Genomic DNA, 19,665 nt, shown 5'->3' with positions numbered 1-19,665 from the left:
ACTTTAACTGAAAGATGCATTTGATAAGTTACTTCAAAATTTAAAATATGTACTAGATTTCTCCCACGTCGCTCTCTCTCACTTCATACCACAGACTATAGTAATATATAAAACATTACAAATACATACACACGAAGTACTTCATCCACACAATATGTATACAAAGTTTCATAGAGATTGGTTTAGTAGTTCTGACATGAAACATGGACATTTATACACTTTCCCATTTGAATATTGTGGTTTATACTTTTAAATTTCTGAACTGATAAGTTTTCGTTTTTGAACGTAGTGTTTTTGTGTCAACGTCAAAACCGCAAGTATTGTTTACTTTCCGGAATATTACAAGATAATTTCTTATGAATGCACAATGAAATTTAAGAAGCACACACGTTTCTTACAAAATTGTATCCAATGTCGAAGATGTTATTGCAATATGTTACCTTCGAGTGAAGTGAAACTTATAAAACGCAAGCAAACAGAACCTAACCTAAAATGTGAAAAAGTTGAACCAAAACAAGAAAACTTTTCCAAAGAGTTTAGAGTTAATGATGTAAACATACAGATGATATCAAAAAATATATATGAGCAACTTTTTAAAACGCCCAGTGCTCCTGTGGATCCTGATGTAATAAAAAGGTAAACATCTTGGGCCCTGTCTACCCCGTGCTATATTATTATGAATAATCCATTTTTTTAGGTACTGAAATAAAAGTGAACAACCTTTTATTGCAAAATACATTTCTAAAATAATGTCTACTTTCAAACAATTTAAAATTTAATTTCAAACAACGAGTTAAGGACTTATTATCTCTTGAAATAAACTCTTTATACTAATTATGTAAGCATATGAAATATATTTATACATATGTAGTTTATTATTGTCATTTACTTCATGCACACACTACATTTGTTCACGAGTCTACTGGAAGAGATTTCTATTGAAATAAATAGCACCTTTGTACTACAATTATTATATTAAATGCTCCTTTAATGTATATAATTTTGTGTACATAAATAAACAATTTCATGTAATGAAAAAATTTTGCAGTTGTCAAGAGAGCCTAATGAAACACGGTATTAACTACAAACAGCAGACATACATGCCAGACGTAGAGTTGAAATTGCCGAAATTGGAGGGCAAAGATATAGTGGAGCATTTCTACAAAATTGGCGAGAAATACAGTGCCCCATACCGGGACCTGTTAAAGCAAATGGCGGAGTGTGAAATGCCTCCTGTTCCAAAGGTATTAGTTATTTTTGCTTGCTTTTACTTTTTCCCATCCTATAGATATAGTATTCCGATCTCTGCAAAGAATTTGTTATTGTCTTGGTATAGCCATAATTATGAGCTAATTGTGTTGCTTCTAGTTACGAGACCAGCGTTGGTGTGTTAGTACATACATACATATAATCACGTCTATATCCCTTGCGGGGTAGACAGAGCTAACAGTCCTGAAAAGACTGATAGGCCACATTCAGCTGATTGGCTTTATGATAGAATTAAGATTCAAATTGTGACAGGTTGCTAGCCCATCACCTAAAAGAAGAATCCCAAGTTTATAAGCTGCCTTAGTCGCCTTTAACGACATCCATGTGAACGAGATGGAGTGGTCCTATTCTTTTTTTTATTGGTGCTGGGCACCACACAGCAACCTGATGGTGTGTTAGTGAAGAGAAATATAGTGTATGCCAGTGATTACTCTTTCCATGCAGATTGTAAAAGTCACTCAAGGTTACGGATTATATGGGTTCTTCTTTTAAACATACAATTTTTTTTAATATTCACGGAAGGTGATACTCGTACCTCTTGCTATAAAAGATCCTATTTATTCCAGAAATGGTTAAGAAGAGCAGGCTGGACTAAATACACTGCGGACGAGACACAACCTGTCCCGTGTCCGTCGGATGACGCTCTGGTGCTGGATGTGGAGGTGCTCATGTCTGCCGGCAGCAGCCCTACGTTGGCATGCGCGGTGTCGCCAACGGCTTGGTGAGCTTTTGATCTTCTTTCAAGCACTATTCCTTCAAAACTTGTAGATTTTTAAAATTAAAGTTTGATGTGAGTGGTGCTGTGTGTTTTCCAGCACTTACTTCAGAATAACACCACTCCATAACTTGCCACGTAAACCTCTCTTGCCACGGGTGGGTGACCTGGAGGCCTGAAATACAGGTCTAACCTAGTTTAGGCTCCAACTCACCTCCCAATATAAATTTAATTTGTATATTGGTGTGTTGTGGAAAACTATTCTTCTAGTAAGCGATAGGCTAGCAACCTGTCACCTGGTATGATATGATGATAATGTGGCAGTTTTTATTAACTCACTTCCACACCTGAAAGGTCAATCGGTAGAAAGATGATGATGTGGTATATTCCCAGGTACGGCTGGATAAGCGAGTCGGTAGTGCACGATGAACCACAAAAATATCAAGAGTATATGAAGTATGAAGATCTGATTCCCTTGGAAACTGACGGGGTTCAACGCGTTGGGGACTTGACCAGGCCAAGAATTGTAATCGGCCATAATGTGTCGTATGATCGTATCAGGATTAAAGAACAATACTGGCTGGAGAAAACAGGTATGTGGTGTCTCATTTAATTCTCAGCAATTCTATGTAAATTTTATTTTAAAACTAATTCGAAATTTAAAGTCATGATTAATCTTAAGCACTTTGAGAAAAAGTGGCAAAAATTAAGAAAAACTGGCTGGTGAAGTAACTATTTTAAAAACGGAATATGCAGTGGGTTCGTATATGAACTTCATATCTATGACTTAAAGTTGACAATCAAATGTAGATATTTAATTGGGTCTTATTCAAACTGTATAGCGATTTGTGGGATACTTTTGCGATTCATTCTTTATTACCGTTCGAGGCCGTTTCAACTCTCTTCTTTTGAGAATTACATTTTGGGATAATTATCTTAGAAATATAATATAATACATATAATTTGTGCCGTGTGGTTCCCGGCATCAATACAACAAATAATAGGACCACTCCATCTCTTTCCCATGGATGTCGTAAAAGGCGACTAAGGGATAGGCTTACAAACTTCGGATTCTTTTTTAGGCGATTGTCACTATTTGAATCTCAATTCTATCATTAAGCCAAATAGCTGAACGTGGCCATTCAGTCATTTCAAGACTGTTGACTCTGTCTACCCCGCAAGGGATATAGACGTGACCATATGTATACGTAATTTTTAATGTTTCAGGCGTTCGTTTCATGGACACAATGTCAATGCACGTGTGCGTGAGCGGCGTGACGAGCTACCAGCGTGCGGTTCTCAAAGCTAAGAACAAGGAGGCGAATCCGAGCGATGACGATTGGATGGAGATCAGCTCGCTGAACAACCTTAGCGAAGTATTTTTTTTTTTTTAAATTTATTATTGCTGTAGATACCCGATTTAAATACGTAAATGACGTACCTCTTTTTCGAGAGACAGAGAATTCTAATTTTCATATTTCTTACTTCTTGAAGAGAGTTATGAATGTGGATGAAGCGAAGGAAGTATGCAGAGATCGTGGCAAGTCCCCCCTCCGGGAAAGAGGCGTGATTTTATGTATGTATGTATGTATATTTCTTACTTATTTTGCTTCGTCCACATTGATCAACTTTCGGTCCACCATTCTTAAAAAATTAAACTAAAAATTCGTAGTAGAAGTAATAATGGTAGACTCTGCCTACCTATCGCTCCGAAAAAAAGAGGCGAGAGAGGGGTTTACATTTTACTTATGTGTGTTACTTGTTTTAGGTACACAATCTATACTGCGGCTCGTCCATAGACAAATCGACTCGCGACATCTTTGTCGATGGTAACCTAGACGACGTTCGACATAACCTTCAAGAGCTGATGAACTACTGCGCGGGCGACGTCGCCGCGACCAGAGAGATTCTAGTGGAGTTGCTCCCGTTGTTTCTGGAGCGGTTTCCGCATCCGGTCACTTTGCTTGGCATGTTGGAGTTGGGTGAGCAAAAAAAATTGCTGTTGTAGATTTTGTTTGAGATATAAAAGGCAATAATGATTAAAATACAAACATATCTTCTTATTTTCTAAATCCAATGACTGTTTTGTAATTTTTTCATATTTCTATTTATGTGTTATAAATAGTTTACTGACAGACAAATAAAGAAACATACATAGGTACATATTGTCACGTCCTTTTCGCGGTACGAGAGCCAAAAGTCTCGAAAATCAGAAAGGTTCAGCTGTATGACTTAAGGGGCTATTTAACCATTTTCGCTCATTTACAAAGTCTATAAAGTATGCTGAAACGTTACGTAAAAAATACCAAATAAATATATGCTATATATACATACATATAGTCACGTCTACATCCCTTCCCGACAATCTTGAAAAGACTGAATGGCCACGTTCAGCTATTTGGCTCAATGATAGAATTGAGATTCAAATAGTGACAGGTTGCTAGCCCATCGCCTAAAGCAGAATCCCAAGTTTGTAAGCCTATCCCTTAGTCGCCTTTTACGACATCCATGGGAAGAGATGGAGTGGTCCTATTCTTTTTTGTATTGGTGCCGGGAATCACACGGCACATATATGCTATATCTTGGTTTATCATCTCAAATGTGGTCAAGAAAAATTATAAAAATATTTCAAAATTACAAGGAATATAAGAGACATAGTGTAGTTTGTTCCGCCGCTTCTGCTACACTTTCTTGAGATATGTACATTAATTTATCCTGTTATCTCATTCACTAACTCTATCCTGGATCATGGTCCAAAATGTGCAACCCTGGCTTCTCTCGAGAGAAGTGAGGATGTAACCAGACTAATGCGAAGAGGAAGGTCTACTTTAAAAAAACCCACAATTTTTTTTAGGACTTTATTTTTATTAGGACTTTTGTTTTTATTTCTAGGGTCAGCATACCTTCCAGTGAACTCAAACTGGGTGCAATACATAGATTCAGCGGAAACTGTATTCGAAGATTTGAAATTAGAATCCCGCCAATTGCTATCACGTAAAGCCGACGAGGCTTGCCGTCTCATGGAGAACGAAGCGTATAAAAAAGATCTCTGGATGTGGGACCAGGATTGGTCGACGCAAAAACTCAAATTAAAAAAGAATGTAAAAAAGAAAAAAGATTCGAACGAAGAAGTACAACCGGCCAGTGACGTTATAAACGAAACCAAAGAAATTAAAGTCAATAGAGACTCTAAAATTTTGAATGAAGAATACATTAAAAGTATAGAGTTTAGTGATAATATAGAAGATGCAAGGGAATTTAAAGAGTTGAGCCAAAAGTTCTCATATTTGTATGACATGAAAGAAGCGTTGCCGGTGAAGCGGCCTTATTTAGCCGGATATCCGGCGTGGTATAGGAAACTTTGTACAAAGCCCGGGAAAGATCCTGATTGGACGCCGGGAGCTCATAATATTACTACTAGTATGCAGGTGAGATATAAAATGGAAGGTTTGCCTCCATACTGAATACCATCATACACGTTTGATAAAATGTGAAAGTTTGTGAGTAGGTATGCATGTATGAATGTTTGTTACTCTTTCACGGAACTAATGAACCAATTACGATGAAATTTCGTATATAGGTAGCTGAAGACCCAGAATAACACAAAGGCTACTTTTTATCCCGGAGTTTCCGCGGGATTGATTGTTACGTTATGATAGTATTTCAACGCGGACGAAGTTGCGGGCGGCCTCTAGTACACACACAAAGTAACGCATTTTTTTCATTAATTCGTCGGTTTAGAGTACTTAAGTACTCTTGACTTGATCTTTCCAAGGATTCAAGGATGAACTCGAGAAGATATTTGATACTATAATTTCAAATCAAATGAAATCAAACTTATGAATGGAATTAAAGTAGTTACCTACTAATATCATGAGTTCTAATTATGACAAATCTCCTAACTATACAAATATGAAAACTGCATCAGACTTTTTTTTCGTGATTTATAAACAAACATAGGTATGTGCAGTCATAGAAAATATTAATTTCTGTTGGCCTCTGACCTTTTTGTATATATTTTGTCAACATAAATGGCCATTCATATCTGAATGCCAAATTTTAACCCGATCGGTCCAGTAGTTTGGGCTGCGCGTTGATAGATCAGTCAGTCAGTCACCTTTGTGTTTTACATACATACATATAATCACGTCTATATCCCTTCCGGGGTAGACAGAGCCAACATTCTAAAAAAAAGTCTGATAGGCCACGTTCAGCTGGTTGGCCTAATGATAGAATTGAGACTCAAATAGAGACAGGTAGCCAGCCTGTCGCCTAAAATAAGAGTCCTAAGTTTACAAGCCTATCCCTTAGTCCCCTTTTATGACATCCATGGGAAAGAGATGGAGTGGTCCTATTCTTTTTCTATTTGTGCCGGTAACCACACACTGTTTTATATATAAAAAAGACTAGCTTTTGCGCGGGGCTTCGCTCCCGAAGGTCTATTCTATATCTGTGCCGAATTTTACTTTAAAAACATATAAAATACAAATATTTTCTCATTATTAATAGTCTGGACTATATTACTATGAATCTCAGTCAGTTTACCCGAGCGAAACCGGGTTTCCATCTAGTATGTTCATATTTTTTCCTCAACAATTGTAGATAACTCCTAAACTTCTCCGTCTATCCTGGGAGGGTTACCCCCTCCACTACATCAAGGGTGAAGGCTGGGGTTTCCTCGTGCCGTACAGTCGCCATAGATCTGATGAGGAAGACGGAGAATATGGAGAACCTTGTCTACCCCTTGAGGAATTGTTAGCGGCATGTCCCATGGCCTTTGTGAAGGAATCCAGGGGCAGTGATGATGTGTATAATCTTACTAAAACTGTTGAGGTAATTGGTCTTAAAAAGTATTATTTATTTTATTTTTAAGGTAAATAGACTTAAGGTAAAGAAACGAGACAAATGACAAATTGGGCTTTGAGTAAACTTGTAGCTAGAGCTGCAGAGAATATATAAAAAAAATATTTTCAAATACAATGGCATGGAATACTTCTCGAGTCCGAATAGCACTTACTTGCTTTTTAATTATTTTTGAGATAAACTTGTTATGTTGCACATTTAGAAAGTGCCCCTTTCGCGAAGTACTACATATTCACGTCTATATAGCTTGCAGGGAAGACAGAGTCAGCAGTCTTGAAAAGCCTAAAAAGCTACGTTCAGCGGTATTGCTTAATGATGAATTGAGATTCAAATAGTGACAGGTTGCTAGCCCATCAGCAACAACCTGTCACTGCAGCCTACAAGAAGAATCCCAAGTTTATTAGCCATATATTAGTCGCCTTTTACGATATCCATGGGAAAGGAACCACGCGACTCTAATCGGATAGCGAAGTATTAATTTTGCGAAATGCCTGTGTCTGACACAATGCACATTCTGCGTCAGACCCCCTCAGACTAAAAGCTCGACCTTATTAAAACTAGACATAAGTTGTCAAGTTTTAAGAAGTAACTTACATGAGAAAAAATAATACATACATACATAAAATCACGCCTCTTTCCCGGAGGGGTAGGCAGACTACCTCTTTCCACTTACCACGATTTCTGCACACTTCCTCGCTTCATCCACATTCATAACTCTCTTCATGCACGCTCGGCGGTTTCGGGTACACTTGACCTGACCCTTTACCAGGACGTCCTTAATTTGATCAAGATACGTTTACGTTAAGAAAAAGTAAAACAAGAAAATAATACTTACAGGAAGATTTCGGTCGACGAGCGTATTACGCTCGTAAAAAAATTGACGAGCAAGCGGCGGCCAATCAGTACCACGGGCTGGGCGTGTGGTGCGGAATAGAGATACAAGGTATGTTTGTCTCACTTTTACATCTTTTCCATACGTACCATATAACAACGCCTTTTACCGAGAGCATAAATACATATAATCACGTCTATATCCCTTACGTGGTAGACAGAGCCAACAGTCTCAGTATACCGAGAGCATATGGCAGATATTATGCTTTTAGAAAAATTTATATTTTCATTTGCCATGAACCTTACGTTCTTCATCCACATTGGATGTTCTACGAGCATCTATATTTTTAAGAAAATTTAGCGGTTTGTGTCAGAGACAACTGATGAAAGGTCAAATAAGGAGAACCTTCACTCCTTCATATAAATCATTCATTCATCATTCATTCATTCATTCATTCACTCCTGATTTGACCTTTCATGAGATGTCTCCGATTCGTTCATATTAACCACTTTCATTCATCCTCTCAACATTACCAAAACATGTTTTATTTCTGTCTGCTTCCTCTTGGCTTGAGCCCCGGTTGCATCCTCACCTCTGTAGTGGAACCCGGGGCATGAATGCTGGAGTCAGGTTTTTACACCAAGCGATTCCCATCTGACCTCCGCAACCTTTGCAGGTAAACCTAACCCATACACTCGCCGTGTATAAGAACTTGTTTCGCCAGCCTGATTTCGTGACCTAAGTAAGTATAAATTTGTGTTAATGGCGTCTTTTCTTAGGATGCTGTCATTTCCTCCGGCTGCCTCACAAGGACGGCCCTAAGTACAAAGTGGGGAATCCCCTCGCTCGGGACTTCCTGGACATGTTCAGTCAGAATGTTCTCACCGCTCAAGGAAACGATGCTGAGAAGGTAAAATAAAATTACAGAGTTTATTTTAATACTTTTTACCTTTTTTATGAAACTCGTACACGAAAAATCCCGTTCTATTTTTACCGCCGAAATTTTATGTTACTATATGAATATTCCAACTAACTAAACTAGTTCTACATTCAATCATGTTTTTTAATGTGCATTCGTCCATGATTTAGATTTAAGAGATCTATATTTGTATATTACCGTCCAATGAAAATGCTGCAGTGTAGTTTGTTCCACCGCTTCTTCTACAGATGCGCTTTAGAAGCGGTAGTAGTTATAATTAGATTTAAGTGATGTGACGTCAATAAGTGATACCTTGTATCCAATTTTGAAAATAATTCTTTTCTATTCTAATGTAATAAATTTGAAAGTAAGTTTGTTTGTTTGTTTGTATTGGGATACACGTGACTAATATGTACCCGTATTTATGTGTTGTTGTATCGTCTTGACGCGTTATCTAATGAATCTTCTTAAAATTTAGCGTAAGTGTATTTTAGAGTATGGAGAAGGACATAAGATATTTTTCATCCCGGTAAAAACTATAGTTCCCGTGGGATTTGCGAAAATCCTGTATTATTTTGTTGCTAGCGATAAATATGCGCTGGCAAAGTTAGTAAAAAAGTTTAGTCTTCGTAAAAGCTGGCAAAGTTAGTAAAAAAGTTAAGTCTTCGTAAAAGCTGGCAAAGTTAGTAAAAAAGTTTAGTCTTCGAAAAAAAATGGCGTGAGTTGAACGCTTAATTTGTATGAGAAGCGTAAATCTTTCGCATAACATTTTTTCCTTAATTCTAAGATTCATGATCAAGTAGATCGAAAAAAAATATGATTGTTATTTTAAAAGCCGCCGTTTTTTTAGGTGTTAACGTTCGGCCGAATGATGTCGTACTGGCGCAACAACAGGGAGCGCATAATGGGGCAACAAGTTGTGTGGTTGCCTGCGGATTTGTTGCCACCGCAGTTGCAAGATGGCGGCCGCAAATACGGAGCAATCGTGCCGCAAGTTGTTGCGTGTGGGACGCTTACTAGACGGTGAGTGTTTGTTTATTAAGACTTACATACATACATACATATCGTCACTTCTATATCCCTTGTGGGGTAGACACAGCCAACAGTCTTGAAAAGTCTGATCGGCCGCGTTCAGCTTTATTAAGACTTCTTGTTTATAAAAGGTTTCTCGTGTTTGAATCAAGTTTTCTCGTCCTATATATAGGACAATTTTTCATTTCAAATTGTAGCGCGCTCGATTGCCATAAAGGGAAGATCTTCTGCTAGGCTAGGATTTATGCCTGGGAAATTGCGGAATTGTAGTTTTTGAAAAGGTTTTACTTGGCTTGACGTCTTTCTATTGTATAAATATATGTTGCCACCAGTGCCAGCGAGCCCACGTGGATGACGGCCAGCAACTCGCAGCCGGAGCGCGTGGGCTCCGAGCTGCGGGCGCTGGTGCAGGCGCCGCCCGGCCTCCGCTTCGTGGGCGCCGATGTCGACTCACAGGTACCTACGCTGTTTCTGCTTCTGTTTCTGTTACTGCTTCTGCTTCTGCTTCTGTTTCTGCTTCTGTTTCTGCTGCTGTTGCTGTTGCTGTTGCTGTTGCTGTTGCTGTTGCTGTTGCTGTTACTGTTACTGCTTCTGTTACTGTTACTTCTTCTGCTTCTGTTTATGCTTCTGCTTCTGTTTCTGCTTCCGTTTCTGCTTCTGTTTATGCTTCTGCCTCTGAGTCTTCTTCTGTTTCTGTTTTAGTTTTATTTACTAGTGCATAATTGATTTCGTTTTTTTTTAAATAAATGACAGGAGCTATGGATAGCGGCGTTGCTCGGCGATAGTTCACGGCAAATTTGCGGCGGCACGGCCTTTGGCTGGGCGGTGCTCGCCGGCGACAAATCGCGTCGCACCGACCTCCATTCGCTAGTCGCAGTCGCAGCCGGCGTGTCGCGCGACCACGCCAAAGTCATTAACTACGCCAGGATATATGGTGAGAGTCGTACCGACCTTTAGTCGCAGTCGCAGTCGACGTGTCGCGCGACATCGAACTTAACTGCATTGTTCGAAAATTTAAGTCAAGTTTTATATTCATGTAAAATATACCACTTATTAAAAAAGTCAAATTTAATATTATTGATTTCCACAATTCTTACGATGAAGTACCTTGCTACTTCATATAATATTTATACTTAATACCAAATGAAATCATATAACACTCGCTAAACTACTTAAAACTGCAGTTACGAAATAAATCCATATTTTTAACCACATTTAGAACAGTTCTATCATTAAGCCAAACAGTTTTGAAGACTGTTGGCTCTACTACAGCAATTATTAGATAGAAAAACATTTTTTTTAAATCGTAACGATTTTTTTTTCTTCAAGGCGCCGGCCAGAACTTCGCTGAACGACTGCTTAAACAATTCAACCCCACTATGACGATATCGGAGGCTAAAAGCAAAGCGGCTAAGATGTTCGCCAGCACTAAGGGGCGCAGGGTCTATACCTTGAAGAAGAAGTATATGGAAGGATTCTTGGATGAGGATTTGGAGGATAAGGTAAGTGCATTTATTTTATAATAGAAATAATTCTTCTAGAATGTTATTAAACTTTTACGTTACACGCCTCTACTTTTCTTGATCCTAGCAAAGTTTAAAGGCAGTACCTGGGTGACCGAGCGGTGCTCGGTGGAGTTAAGAGAATCCGTAAATAAATAATAACTATATTGATTACATACACAGATTGGTTTAGCCTCGAAGTAAGTTTGAAACTTTTATTACTAACTCAATGATATTATATTTTATAAAAAATATTTATGTGTAAATATCCAAGACAAATAATATGTAAAAACCAAAAAAGTATCAATTTGGCGTGTAAGTTCTTTATGTGGTCTACGGTGCATTAAAAGGGGGTTTCCCAAAATTTCCACGGGAACGGGAATTATGGTGATTTTACCTTTTTGCGCGGGAGGAGCCGCAGGCGTCCTCTAGTATAATAAAAAATCTCTTCAGTTAACGAGTGACTGACAGACGTCATACAGCTGGGCGTAGCAGGCTAAAATTTGGCATGTAAATACACTGAGGTAGAGCACTAAGAGAAGATTTCCCTAAATTCCCGAGGGAGCAGAAGTTAATTTCAAGATTTAGGCAGACGGAGCCGAGAGTGTATTTTGGTTAATTGATTGGACTATGTGCCGTGTGGTTCCCGGCACCAATACAAAAAAGAATAGGACCACACCATCTCTTTTCCATGGATGTCGTAAAAGACGACTAAGGGATAGGCTTACAAACTTGGGATTACTGACGGCCTCTGTGGCTCAGCGGTAGTACGCTTGTCTGTGACACCGGAGGTCCCGGGTTCGAATCCCGGTCAAGGCATGATGAGAAAAGAACTTTTTCTGATTGTCCTGGGTCTTGGATGTTTATCTATATAAGTATTTATTATAAAATATAGTATCGTTGAGTTAGTATCTCGTAACACAAGTTTCGAACTTACTTCGAGGCTAACTCAATCAGTGTAATTTGTCCCGTATATATATATATATTCTTTTTAGGCGATGAGTTAGCAACCTGTGACTATTTGAATCTCAATTCCATCATAAAGCCGAACAGCTGAACGTGGCTTATCAGTCTTTTCAAGACTGTTGGCTCTGTCTACCCCGCAAGGGATATAGACGTAACCATATGTATGTATGATAGGACTATATGTGATAATTATTTTTTCAGACGGTAGAAATGACTGGCTACCAAGCGATGCGGCTCGCAAAATTGAGCGGTAAGAGAGTGGAGGAAATGTTCGAGAGGCCCCGGTGGGTGGGCGGCACTGAGTCAGACATGTTCAACAAGTTAGAAGAAATTGCTGGTAAATATAATGTTCTTCTTATTCGGTTTACTGTATCTGAGGAGCTAATCTTACCATTAATCTTACCATTTCCATATATCCATATATATATATATATATACATATATGATGTAGATCGATGGTCAAAGGCATACCCCGGGCTCCTCTCCAAAGTGATGAGGTTGAGGAGAAAGAAAAAAAACCGAAAATAGTTTGTTTCTCTAATAAGTATGTCAGTATTGTGATGAGTGGCTTGAAAAAGTCGCATCGGGAACATTCGATGACCCACAATATCGAAACGTCCCGCCGAACGAAAACTCAATAGAAAAACGACCTTATTACAAGTATATTGAACTTAAAATAAACAAAAACAAAGTTATGGAAAGGAAAGGTCGGAGTGGGAAGACCTAAACGAACGTATCTTGATCAAATTAAGGACGTCCTGGTAAAGGGTCAGGTTAAAAGTACCCGAAACCGCCGAGCTTGCATGAAGAGAGTTATGAATGTGGATGAAGCGAAGGAAGTATGCAGAGATCGTGGCAAGTGGAAAGAGGTAGTCTCTGCCTACCCCTCCGGGAAAGAGGCGTGATTTTATGTTTGTATGTATGTAAAAACAAAGCTTTCTCATGCTTTCTCGCTCATAATAGCCGAGACAGTTCAGTTCGCGAGTTCAAATGGTCTCTGATACCGAGCCGCTGTAGAATTTGAATATGTGGCGCCCTGCGCATCACGCTTATAAATCAAACTTCTTTACCTTTCGGCCATAAGCGCTCTTTCAATTATACAAGACGCATATAGACGCATGTTTAGGTTTACTGGAAGAGATTGCTTAGCGATAATGTTTCTACTACGTATGTATTTTTTATGGGCAATAAAGATAATTTGTATTGTATTGTATTGTTTTGTCATTAGAATCAGAATATCCATCGACCGCATTCCTCAACGGCCGCCTGTCCCGGGCTCTGGAACATTCCCACGGGCGCTGGGGCGGAACCCGACTCAACTGGGCCGTACAGAGCGCAGCAGCAGACTTCTTACACCTCATGTTGGCTAGCATGCGACATCTGGCGCCCAGAGCAAGGTAACTATAGTGGATGCCCTTCAACTGGCCGCACAGAGCGCAGCAGCAGACTTCTTGCACCTCATGTTGGCTAGCATGCGACATCTGGCGCCCAGAGCAAGGTAACTATAGTGGATGCCCTTCAACTGGCCGCACAGAGCGCAGCAGCAGACTTCTTACACCTCATGTTGGCTAGCATGCGACACCTAGCGCCCAGAGCAAGGTAACTATAGTGGATGCCCTTCAACTGGCCGCACAGAGCGCAGCAGCAGACTTCTTACACCTCATGTTGGCTAGCATGCGACATCTAGCGCCCAGAGCAAGGTAACTATAGTGGATGCCCTTCAACTGGCCACACAGAGCGCAGCAGCAGACTTCTTACACCTCATGTTGGCTAGCATGCGCCATCTGGCGCCCAGAGCAAGGTAACTATAGTGGATGCCCTTCAACTGGCCGCACAGAGCGCAGCAGCAGACTTCTTACACCTCATGTTGGCTAGCATGCGACACCTGGCGCCCAGAGCAAGGTAACTATAGTGGATGCCCTTCAACTGGCCGCACAGAGCGCAGCAGCAGACTTCTTACACCTCATGTTGGCTAGCATGCGACACCTGGCGCCCAGAGCAAGGTAACTATAGTGGATGCCCTTCAACTGGCCGCACAGAGCGCAGCAGCAGACTTCTTACACCTCATGTTGGCTAGCATGCGACATCTAGCGCCCAGAGCAAGGTAACTATAGTGGATGCCCTTCAACTGGCCGCACAGAGCGCTGCAGCAGACTTCCTACACCTCATGTTGGCTAGCATGCGCCATCTAGCGCCCAGAGCAAGGTAACTATAGTGGATGCCCTTCAACTGGCCGCACAGAGCGCAGCAGCAGACTTCTTACACCTCATGTTGGCTAGCATGCGACACCTGGCGCCCAGAGCAAGGTAACTATAGTGGATGCCCTTCAACTGGCCGCACAGAGCGCAGCAGCAGACTTCTTACACCTCATGTTGGCTAGCATGCGACACCTGGCGCCCAGAGCAAGGTAGCTATAGTGGATGCCCTTCAACTGGCCGCACAGAGCGCAGCAGCAGACTTCTTACACCTCATGTTGGCTAGCATGCGCCATCTGGCGCCCAGAGCAAGGTAACTATAGTGGATGCCCTTCAACTGGCCGCACAGAGCGCAGCAGCAGACTTCTTACACCTCATGTTGGCTAGCATGCGACACCTGGCGCCCAGAGCAAGGTAACTATAGTGGATGCCCTTCAACTGGCCGCACAGAGCGCAGCAGCAGACTTCTTACACCTCATGTTGGCTAGCATGCGCCATCTGGCGCCCAGAGCAAGGTAACTATAGTGGATGCCCTTCAACTGGCCGCACAGAGCGCAGCAGCAGACTTCTTACACCTCATGTTGGCTAGCATGCGACATCTGGCGCCCAGAGCAAGGTAACTATAGTGGATGCCCTTCAACTGGCCGCACAGAGCGCAGCAGCAGACTTCTTACACCTCATGTTGGCTAGCATGCGACACCTAGCGCCCAGAGCAAGGTAACTATAGTGGATGCCCTTCAACTGGCCACACAGAGCGCAGCGGCAGACTTCTTACACCTCATGTTGGCTAGCATGCGACATCAGGCGCCCAGAGCAAGGTAACTATAGTGGATGCCCTTCAACTGGCTGCACAGAGCGCAGCAGCGGACTTCTTACACCTCATGTTGGCTACTTCAACTGGCTGTACAGAGTCCCCCAACTAAGGGATAAGTGAAGAAATCTCAAGTTTGTTCACCTATCCCTTAGTCGCCTTCTACATCGTCCATGGGAAAGATACGGATTGGTCCTATTCTTAACCGCCGTGAACCACATGGCACATGATGAAATGATTAATGAAATTAATTTACATTGCCAGGTTTTGCCTCAGCTTTCACGACGAAGTGAGGTATCTAGTGGCCGACGAGCACAAGTATGAAACAGCTTTGGCGCTGCAGATAACCAATCTTCTAACAAGGGCATACTGTTCACAGAGGTAACTGATATTCTTACATTACATAGATACATATAATCACGACTTTATCCCTATACGGCGAGCCAACAGTCTCGAGAAGAGTGATATAAGTCGTGTTCAGCTGTTGATGGAATTGATACATACATACATACATACATAAAATCACGCCTCTTTCCCGGAGGGATAGGCAGAGACTACCTCTTTCCACTTGCCACGATCTCTGCATACTTCTTTCGCTTCGTCCACATTCATAACTCTCTTCATACAAGCTCGGCGGTTTCGGGTACTTTTGACCTGACCCTTTACCAGGACGTCCTTAATTTGATCAAGATACGTTCGTCTAGGTCTTCCCACTCCGACCTTTCCCTCCACACTCTCCTTGTATATCTGCTTAGTCAACCTGCTTTCATTCATCCTCTCCACATGACCGAACCATCTTAACATACCCTTTTCTATTCCTGTAACTACATCTTCTTTCACATCACAACATTCCCTTATCACGCTGTTCCTTATCCTGTCACTCAATTTCACACCCATCATACTCCTTAACGCTCTCATTTCCACTGCATTTATTCTGCTTTCATGCTTCTTTTGCCATACCCAACTTTCACTCCCATACATTAATGTCGGGACCAACACGCCCCTGTGCACAGCCAGTCGAGCCTTTTTGGATAGTTTCTGACTGCTCATAAAGGCATGCAAAGCTCCATTCACCATGTTCCCCGCGTTCACTCTCCTTTCAATATCACTATCATACTTGCCATCTGATGTAAACTTTGATCCTAGATATACAAACTCTTTCACTTGCTCCACTTTTTCTCCTCCAATCAAAATATTACATGCTGTCATTTCTTTCTCCATTTCAAAAACCAGTGTTTTAGTTTTACTTACGTTCACTTTCATTCCTTTCTCTTTTAAAGCTTCATGCATACAGTTTACCATCTCCTGTAACTCCTCCGCTGATGACGCCAGTATAACCTGATCGTCGGCATAGAGCAGACATTTGACGAGTAACTCATTCATCCTTAATCCACTTTTAGACTCTTTCAAATCTGTCAAACAGCTATCCATAAATAGGTTGAACAGCCACGGTGACGCAACACATCCTTGCCTAACGCCTTTCTCAATCTTAAACCACTCAGTGTGCGCTCCGTTTATCCTGACACAAGCACTCGAATCCTCATATAAGGATTTCAGTGCTCGTATTAAGAGACTGCTCACCCCATGCATAGAAAGTGCTGACCACAATTCATTCCTCTCAACTCTGTCATAGGCCTTTTCCAGATCTACGAATGTGCAATAGACTTTTTGACTCTTGGCCAAAAACTTTTCGGCTATGCACCGCAAGGAAAAGACCTGATCAGTACATCCCATTCCCTTTCGAAATCCCGCTTGAGCATCCCATATTTTGTCATCAGTTTCATTCCTGACTCTATTAATCAATACCTTAGCATACAATTTGCCGACGACGCTAAGCAGGCTTATACCACGATAATTTTTGCAGTCCAGCTGTGACCCTTTTCCTTTGTAAAGTGGCACGATAACAGCCTTACACCAATCTTTTGGTACTCGGCCGCTTCTCCAACACAAATTGAAAAGGCAGTACAACTGACTAGCTACTACGCCTTTTCCTGCTTTAAGCATCTCGACCGACACTCTATCACACCCAGCAGCCTTTCCCGCTTTCATACTCTTAAGTGCTTCCACAATTTCGAACATTTCAATTTCGCCTTCCATCTCATTCTCTTTTTCTTCGCTATAGCAGAAATCTTTCTTATTTCCTTCCTTTTTTTCAAATAAACTTTCAAAATAGTCCTTCCATATCTTTAGTACACATTCTTCTCCTTTCACAACGCTACCATCCTGGCATCTGATCCTAGTCAGCTCTCTGGTTATAGTATTTCCTCGGGCTGACCTTACGGATTTCCAGAATACTTTCAGATTTGACTGAAAGTCTTCTGATAGCCTTTTATCAAAATCCTCTTTATACTCTTCTTTCTTTCTAATCACAGCTTTCTTAACCAAATCTTTCATTTTCTTATATTCCTTACGTGCTTCATTCACATCTTCATCTATAACCTCTTGCATTCTTAAGTTAGCTTTTGCTGCTAACAAATCCAGCCATGCTTTCTTCTTTAATCGCACAAGTTCTTGCACATCTTTACTCATCCACGCATTTTTGTGATTTTTTCCTTTCCTTCTTCTACTTACACCACACACTTCAACAGCTACTTTCACAATTCTTTCTTTAAATTCCTTCCATCCATCTTCAATATCGCTCATTTCCTCTAAATCTTCAAATTCATCCTTCAGTCTATTAATATACTTCTTACCTACATCCATATCTTGCAAATTTTCTACTTTTACTCTTTCCAAAGCGCTGGTTTGCTCCCTTACCCTGTGCCGCCAGCGATTGAAGATACCCCTTATCCGGGATATCACCAGTAAATGGTCCGAGTCAATGCCAGCACCGCGATATGCACGGGTATCCAGCACTTTGTTCTTCAATCTTTCATCTACAATCACAAAGTCTATCATACTTTTTAAAATACCTTCCACTCTTGTGTAGGTGTGGATCTCTTTATGTTGAAACATTGAGTTCGACACAAAAAGATCCCACTCTAGACAAATTTCTAATACACTTCTTCCATTATCATTCACCTTTTCGTCACCAAACGCACCAAGCACCTTTTCATATCCATCACGCTTTACACCCACCCATCCATTAAAATCACCTAACATAATAATCTTCTCATTTGGCTTGGTAACTTTCAATACTTCTCTTACACTATTCCAGAACTCCTCGTTTTCGCTTTTTGCTGATGTTGTACCCCTCGAACCCACATCCCAAGGTGCATAAACACCTAGAACGAAGATCCGAGTGATTCCAACTTTCAGCCTAATCCATAGAAGACGAGGGCTGACACACTCATACTCATTCACGCACTCAGCCATTCGTGCAGAAAGAATTAGACCGACCCCTTGACAGCCTCGGCTGGTACTGGAAATTCCAGACCAATACGCCGTGTAAGGGCCGTGCTGCGTCGCGTCGCATCCTTTCCGCTTCGTTTCATTCACGCACAACACATCCAAACGTCTTTCATCCATCATCTGGCATACTTCCTCAATCTTATCCTTCATTCCTCCTCTTACATTCATCGTCGCAAAGCGGCTTTCAGCAGACCGCATACCGCTCCCGCCGGGAACGAGACGTGATGGGGTGCGGACACCATCGCCGCCATCTAGGTGCTCTTTCAAAAGATTTGCATCCATGCGATTCCCACGAGACGCTAGGGAAAAATTTTGTCCGCCCCAGCAGAGCCCCGCATGCCAGGGTAAGGCTAGCCATTACCTGGGGGTCGCCCAACCCCATGGCGGAAGTGGCACGCTCGAGACTAGGCTCGCCCCTAGCCATGCATCCATCGGCGCGGCAGACCTTAGATTGGCAGGGATTTACATTAAAGAGGAATCCCAAGTCTATCCCTTAGTCGGCTCTTACGACATCCGTGGGAAAGAGATGGAGTGGTCCTATTCTTTTGTAATGGTGCCGGGAACCACACGGCAATGGAATTGATAATGACAACAATCAAATAAAACAAAATAGTAAAAAAGAAAGAAAAAGTCTTTTTTTTTTAATTTGGTTCATTAGGACATAACTAGAATGGAAACATTATTACTATAACATTTTTGTACCAAAATAGCCCCCCCTCAGCATTTGTGCTGGTATATACCGTTTGTCTTCCGTGGGCACCAAGATAAAAATACCTATATAGATAGAAATCAATTGTATCATTAAGCCAAACAGCTGAACGTGGCCACTTGTATCAGACTTCAAGACTGTTGGCTTTGTCTACCCCGCAAGGATTATAGATCAGACATTAAATTGCCTGAATGTGCAGATTTCCACACGATTGGTCCTATCTTCCAAATTAAAGACAATGGTTCCGTCGCAAAAAAAAAATGTAATGTGTTATTTTGCAGGGTTGGCATCAATGATCTGCCGTTATCTGTGGCATTCTTCACGTCCGTGGAAGTAGACCAGGTGCTCCGTAAAGAATCCAACATGGACTGTACAACTCCCTCAAACCCACACGGCCTGGAGAAAGGATACGGCATACCTAACGGAGAGTCACTAAATATCTTTGATGTACTGCGAAAATGTGAAATAAAGACCTGATGATAAAAATTTGTCTTATTTTAT

General features: G+C 41.2%; 1 protein-coding gene across 1 annotated transcript; it reads left to right on the top strand.

Annotated features, from left to right (window-relative positions):
- Positions 1–306: 306 nt before the first annotated feature.
- On the top strand, positions 307–19,641 carry LOC106137220 (DNA polymerase subunit gamma-1, mitochondrial). The gene is made up of 18 exons (XM_060950208.1): positions 307–636; positions 1,049–1,244; positions 1,836–1,990; positions 2,378–2,577; positions 3,212–3,360; positions 3,753–3,966; positions 4,877–5,412; positions 6,587–6,817; positions 7,685–7,790; positions 8,459–8,589; positions 9,449–9,621; positions 9,963–10,086; positions 10,384–10,564; positions 10,960–11,132; positions 12,300–12,435; positions 13,327–13,495; positions 15,369–15,485; positions 19,446–19,641. Exons 1-18 carry the CDS (start codon positions 368–370, stop codon positions 19,639–19,641), a joined length of 3,456 nt encoding a protein of 1,151 aa, XP_060806191.1. The 5' UTR covers positions 307–367.
- Positions 19,642–19,665: the final 24 nt, after the last annotated feature.

Source organism: Amyelois transitella, chromosome 21 (assembly GCF_032362555.1).
Source record: "Amyelois transitella isolate CPQ chromosome 21, ilAmyTran1.1, whole genome shotgun sequence".
NCBI lineage: Eukaryota > Metazoa > Arthropoda > Insecta > Lepidoptera > Pyralidae > Amyelois > Amyelois transitella.
Note: the sequence above shows the minus strand (reverse complement) of the source record. Positions and strands in the feature narration are given on the sequence as shown.

Bases quoted from the DNA above. Each gene is read 5' to 3' on its own strand.
- LOC106137220 (XM_060950208.1), top strand. From the start codon at position 368: ATGAAATTTAAGAAGCACACACGTTTCTTACAAAATTGTATCCAATGT. The intron at 3,967-4,876 runs GTGAGCAAAAAA...TTTTATTTCTAG, and splicing joins GCTTGGCATGTTGGAGTTGG to GGTCAGCATACCTTCCAGTG. The intron at 10,087-10,383 runs GTACCTACGCTG...AATAAATGACAG, and splicing joins GCGCCGATGTCGACTCACAG to GAGCTATGGATAGCGGCGTT.